The 6791-nt window shown below is 38.3% G+C and overlaps 1 protein-coding gene across 3 annotated transcripts in view; it reads left to right on the forward strand.

Moving 5' to 3' along the window:
• Positions 1-379: 379 nt before the first annotated feature.
• memo1 (mediator of cell motility 1) overlaps positions 380-6791 on the forward strand; it is a 14364-nt gene continuing 7952 nt past the window's right edge. Inside the window, exons 1-4 of one of the 3 annotated variants that reach the window (XM_053619307.1) lie at positions 380-832; positions 5960-6041; positions 6288-6356; positions 6451-6563. In XM_053619307.1, the coding sequence (XP_053475282.1) occupies positions 772-832; positions 5960-6041; positions 6288-6356; positions 6451-6563 (325 nt within the window). In that variant the 5' untranslated portion in view covers positions 380-771. Of the gene's footprint in view, positions 5701-5959; positions 6042-6287; positions 6357-6450; positions 6564-6791 lie in introns of all 3 variants that reach the window. The other 2 variants (XM_053619308.1, XM_053619309.1) reach the window with 2 other exon arrangements.

Consider the following 6791-nt stretch of genomic DNA (forward strand, 5'->3'; position numbering starts at 1 on the left):
TAGTAGGATAAATATATCCCAATTGGGTAATCCCGTTTCTTATCAGATAATAAAATGTAATTAAACAAAGGAATGCAATTTATATATATAAATGCAATATATATATATATATATATATATATATATATATATATATATATATATATATATATATATATATATATATATATATATATATATTACTTTTTACTTTCATAGTTCCTGTGAGCCCTTCTTTTAAATAAGTATAAAAAAAAAAAAGACCTATAATAGATTCCGGCTATTCGGGGTCTCACGAAAGCGCTGATTGGGTATTCAACAACACTCCGATACGCCCTTTTACTTTCGTCGACCAATCAGAAGTCAGTATGTCTTTAACTTCATGGCCCAATAAGATTCGCAGTCTTTCTGACAGGACCTCAGTAGAGTGTTGGCAAACCAACCCATCCGGATACCGCTCGAACTTGCTTGCGAGGGGATGAACTACTCCGTGCTTTGTTCTACAAAGCCATCAATTATATCAAGTGACCTTTCTTTCGGCTTTTTGATATGACCTTCCTGTTTTCTTTTTCCACGTAAAAGTACTTGTTAGGTTTTCTGACATCCTCTGCGTTCGTGTGCGGCTTTTCCCAAACTACTTTGTTCATTCTGTTGCTAGCTAGCGGTTTGGCTATTGTTCCCCAAGTATTATTGAGTTTCCTCCCTACTGACAAATCAGAGTTTTATTTTTTTTTTAAATTTTTTTTTTTTTTTTTTTTTAATCTGACCAAGATAGGCGGCTCGGGTACCAAGATGTCGAACCGAATGGTGTGCAGAGAAGCGAGCCACGCCGGCAGCTGGTACACCGCCTCAGGTAGAGCCAGGGGAAAGGGGGCCGATGTCCTGCAAAGCTAGCTAACATTAGCTAACATTAGCTAGCTGGCGTTGAACGGGTGGGGGCTGTGTGATCAGCTGTGAATTTTTAAATACCTCGGTCTACATAACAAGGCCTTGGCTTGCATTCGAGTGCTCGCCGTTGTTATTACTTAGTTGGCAAGTATTATTAACACTAACTTTTAGGGCCTAGAGCCAGCTGATCAGATCACATGTAGCGATTCGTTTAACGAACCCTTTTTTTTTTTTTTTTGTTATGGCTGTGTATTATCGAGTGAGTTTAGGGACAAAGCCGCTGGCTAGCTAAGAATGTATTTGGCTAACCGGTAAGCTAAAAATATCTTGAATAAAAGCGCTGATGTATTACATTACAAGTGGCTGTAGTTAGTAAAGCAATGTCAGATTTAAAAAAAAAAAAAAAACAATCAAGCATCAGTTGACGGCTATGGTGCTGCGGATATCTTTAAAAAAATGATTTTCCTGTTAGTATTCAACGCAGCATATTCGAAGCTAGTTGTTCTAGCTAACTAGCCATTTTTCGATAGAAAACACAAATTAGCTACGATTATTAACTACCTAGATCGTATACTGCCTAGATCTAGAGGTGTACATGTTAGACCGTGTTGTAGTTAACGCACAAAAACATAACCCGATTGCCTAGATGTGTCAACTAAGTCTAACCTCTGAGTTGGGTTCTTGGCTAGCTGTGCTGTTTCCAAACTGGCATCTTATTAGTCAGCAGATTTTGAAGCTGGCTTAAAGTGTCAGTTTGCTGGCACTGGCAAATCAGAATGAATTTTACTACCTGGACTTCATCTACACGCTCCTGGCAAGCAAAACCTGCATCCCTCTGACCTGCCTTGCTCATCTGGTCAGATATTACGGCACTTAAAACGTGTTTTGACTTCTTTATGTGACCTGTGTGCACTCTGATCGTTCAATCACCAATGTAAAAAGGTGCGATTATTCGGTATTCGCATCTCTTTGACATTTCAGTGTGCCGGGGTATCGCACAGGCTTGAGATCGGGTCAACGACGAAGGCAATCGAGGTGTTTTAACATCATTCTAGTCTAAATCAGACTTTCGGTACGGTACTGACTAGCAAGAACACGCTGGTGAGCTCCTATTGATAGAACATTACACCAGTAGGTCCTTTTTAAGAGTTTGCCACAAGATGCAAAACACCTGGTGAACCTTAAGAACATAAAAGCCAGGCTGCAGTCTGCTTAAAAATGTACATAATGGGCTGTAAAATTCTGGGATGACTTGAACCCTATTGAACATACATGCATGCATGCATTTCACTTTCTGAAGACAAAGCAATTAAAAGGTGGCATGAAATCCTTTGAGAAGGCATTCGGTCTAGACGTTCATCAAACGAGACGCTAATCGATTCGACGTCCGCGTGCTTACGATTGCAAAGTAGTAAGCATCACACTAAGGGTTTTAATTCTTCCAGCTCTCTGTCATTAGCTGCTGTGTACAAGTGTTTATGTTTTGAGGAAAATATGTGAAGACGTTTTTGTTGTCTGATTCTCTGGTGTCTGGACTGTTTAAAATGTGCAAGACATTTGTGGGATTTGGCAAATACTCTGTTCTATAGAGACAATAATGTGAAATGTTGGATCATGTTCAGGTGATCCAACATCAACTGTCTTGCCACAGTCCCGTGTCCAATTAAGTAGGCTAAAAGCCACAAAACGGGGGAAAACAAAGAGTCTGGCTAGTGTTATATGCTGTGTTAGTGCACTAGTGTATACTGTTATAGTATTTGTGCTGCACTGTACTGTATTTTGCTTAGTGTTTCCATGTCTATTTGTATTCCTGTTTTTGGAAAGATCTAGCATTTGTTTGTCACTTTGTCGCCAACCCTCTGACTTGAGCTCTACCTTCTTGCAGGTTTCATCTCCAACCAAAATCCAACAAATCAGAACTTCTTAAGGCAATGATTAGATGGTCGGGTGGGCACGATTATGGTTGTAGCTGCAGTCTTCAGGAAGGTAGATCTCCAGGAACATGGTTGGTGACCATTGGTTAAAGTTAATTAATATGCATAGTAAAATGGTTCCTACCAACAGCCAGACCAAGCCCTCGGTTCACGTGTATAGTGCAGCTGGCGGTGGGATGTGGGAAAGTGTCGCACATGCCACAGCACTGAGGTGCAGCAGGCTTCATTTCAATAGGGAGTAGAATTGCCACATTCACAAAGTACTTTGTTTCCATCAGTAGCTATTTACAACTGAGCAGTTGAGGGTTAAGGGCTTTGCTCAGGGGCCCAGCAGTGGTGGTGTAATTTCAAATACACACATCATAAGCAAGCTTATATATGACTAACATCGCTGCACCTGAAAGAAGTATGGCTAAAGACGTGCTTCCAAATTGTTGGTATGATTTTGCAGAGCTGGCATCGTAACAGAATCCTTTCCCTTTGAACTGTTTTAAAGCCAGATAGCCCATGATGATGATGATGATGATGATGATGATAATAGACACTCAGAGCCCTGGGGAAATTGAGTAAACTCGCTCCACAAACCTGCACAACCTTAACTAGTGCACTAGAATTAGCCAGTTAGATTCTTGTTATTGGCTTTGTATTCAGCAATAGTCAAATTGATGTGTACAGTAACATTTTTATTGTCATAATACTTCTGTAATACTTGGGAGACCTCAATAATGGCAACAGATAATTTATTTTAGGGCTGCAAAACTAATCCACAAGATAGACATCACTGCCGTGGTGCATTACATCACTTGATTTAGACTAAAAATGCATTTGATGGAAATGGCGGCGCACATAACAGCACCCTAAAGTATTGGAGCTGTCTCTACATTATGCTACACTGTTGGCTTAATGGCATTGTGTTTTCATGTGAGTAATATTTTGATTTGTAATACTTTTTGGGAATGTGGGAAAGCGGTGCAAGCACAATGTACTGGTTTGAATCATGCTTATTAACTGCTGATTTGCACTACCATATCTGGTTTTTCTAGTTGTTTTGCACCTTTATGGCCATCATTAATCATTCATGCTCTATCAGAAAACATTATCCCGACCTACTTTGGCCAAGTAGTAGTTTGTATGACAGCTGGATGGGTTAAAAATGAACATGGTCTCAAATGAAGGATTAGTTTATGAGACAAAAGTTTTCTCGTTTCAAAATATCATGAAGCATATAGTAGGTATACAAGTCTACACACCCCTGTTAAAATGGCAGGTTTTTGTGATTAAAATTGTTTTAAACCAAGATAAATGTCAGAATATTTCCAACCCTCAATGTGAAGTTACAACGTATAATAAAAAATTAAGGGGAAAAACAATCAAACATTGTAGGCAAAATAAGTGTTCCTTTGACCTTGTTGCGTAAGAGTGCACAACCTTTTATAATTTGGGACATGGGAATGAACCAATCACATTCAAGCTTGTGTTCAAGAGTAATTATCATACAGCTGACATCAATTCAATTGTTCTGATCAACCCCGAATAAAGACCAGCTGTTTCTGTAGGATTTTCTTGACATCATCTTGGTTTCATCTGACTGCTGAAGCCATGGTCTGCAAAGAGCTGACAAAGCCTGTACAGGATCTCACTGTCGAAAGGAATCGATTAGGAGAGGGGTGTACACACATTTTCAAAATGTTATATGTAAAGACAATTGAGCACCACAGTGACATGACCAAGAAAAGGACATCCCTCCAAAATTTACAAGACAAAAACTTACCAGGGAGGCCATGAGACCAGCAACAACATTAAAGGAGCTGTAGGAATGTCTGACAAGTACTGATTACTCTCTGAATTTCAATTTGGGAAAATATCGCCAAGTTAGGATATGCCATGCAGATAGACTCTTACCCAAAACGACTGAGCGGTGTAATGAAATAAAAAGGTGCTTCGACAAAGTATTAGTTTAGGGGTGTGCACACCTTTGCAACTAGGTTATTGTTGGTGGTTTAACCCCCCACCCCCCTAAAAACTCAGATTTTCACTTTATTTGTATATTGCTTTTGCTCATTAAAGATGGGAAAAGATCTGACATGATTTATATTTGCGTCATTCTATTGCTTCACAAAAACCTTCCATTTTAACAGGGGTGTGTATACTTTTATGTCCATTGTATGCAATGGCAAGCAAAATTAATTTAGCACTGGAGTGTTTCAGTTAGTGTGACAGCCAGTGGATATTGGACTTGACATAATATTAGTTGTATAAAAGTGTCTGAAACCGGGAATGCTGTCACCTTAGGTTAGTTTGGACGTCTCATTTGGTCTCCATATGCACTTGATAATACTCTAATGCTGTGACAGATAAATATCAGTCATTTTGTATGGCAGTTAATAACTTATTTAATTAAGCCTTAAGCATTCAGTAGTAGTGGTAGTTTAAATATTTTTTTTTTTTTAAATTCTTTAGCATTTCAATTAGTATTTTGAAATATAATCCAAGGAATTGAATAGTCAGTAGAAAAAAATCAGCAGTAACTTAATCGATTATCAAAATAATTGATCATCTTATGTACTTGTTTTTTTTCCCCCACCCCTGTCAGGCATCCTATAATAGAGCTCATAATGTGTTTGGGATACAGCCCTGAGGGGAGCATTATAAATGTTCCAGAACTCAGACAGTTCTCCTTTATTTAGGTACCTCATGCTGGGGGGGGGGGGAATGCAATGAATTAAATAAATAAATAAAAAATAGCAAGGACGATAATAGAAATGTTGGTAATACAGTGGTTTACAGATGTTGTATGAATAAGTATGATTTTGTAGTTTTAAGATGTCTTCACCTGTTCTCAGAGCAAGGTGAGTAATCAAGAACATGAGGTGCTGTCATTTTCACAGTGGGTATTATGGTAAATATAACTGTAATATACTAGTGTTTACTTGTATTTGCTTAGTAAATCTTTAGATTGTCTAGTTGGGAAGTTTAATATACAGATATTGATCATTTAAGTAATGGACATATTATATTATGCATGTGGGCAGAAGCCTTTCAAATTAAAGAAAGAAAGAATGCCAAAGATTTAGAGCACCAAATACGGTCTTGAACTTTTGATAGTTAAGCTGTTGATTATTTAATGAGTTTTATTTTTTCTTTCTTTCTTACTTTAGGATCCCAGCTGAATGCACAGCTGGAGGGCTGGTTATCTCAAGCACAATCTACATTAGGACCTGCTAGAGCCATTATAGCACCGTATGTGACTGTATAAGTTTATAAATGAAGAGCATTGTAAATAACTTGCAGACTTCTTAAGTTCTAATTTATGATGTCCTGCATTCATTTTGCTACGTTGGTTTTACTTTGGTTTTCTGACGCAACTTTCTTTTATTCGCTTTACACTGAACATGGTAACCAATCACAAACAGGTTAATGTAGATATAAATTAGTGCTGAATTCTTACTGAAGAAGAGCCTTAAGCCCCACCATCTATTTCTGCAGACATGCTGGTTATACATATTGCGGCGCTTGTGCAGCACATGCCTACAAGCAAGTGGACCCTTCTGTTACGTGAGTTTAAATGACTATGTAGTGCAATATTGAGCTGAAGTTTGAATCATTTGAGAATAATGTTAGAATAATTGACAGCATTCTTGTTTGGTAGCCGGAGGGTATTTATTCTTGGACCTTCCCACCATGTGCCCCTGTCTCGATGTGCTCTCTCCCCTGCTGAGGTCTACAGAACGCCACTGTATGACCTGAGGATCGACCAGAAGGGTAAAGCTCTGTTCATTAGTTTTTGTTAGAATGGTATATTATTCTAAAAGAATGCACATGCAATTGTGTGCATTCATTTAGAGTCCCATTAGGATCTGAGAGCTAGCATTTAATAAGTTCCACAAAAATGTAGGTTTCCTTATTTAGCAGAGCTATGCTTGTCACAACACCCTCCCTGAATAATGTGTTTTTAACTAGGTATCCTCTAACTAGGCAACTAACCATCTA

This window comes from Ictalurus furcatus, chromosome 29 (genome assembly GCF_023375685.1).
Source record: "Ictalurus furcatus strain D&B chromosome 29, Billie_1.0, whole genome shotgun sequence".
Taxonomy (NCBI): domain Eukaryota; kingdom Metazoa; phylum Chordata; class Actinopteri; order Siluriformes; family Ictaluridae; genus Ictalurus; species Ictalurus furcatus.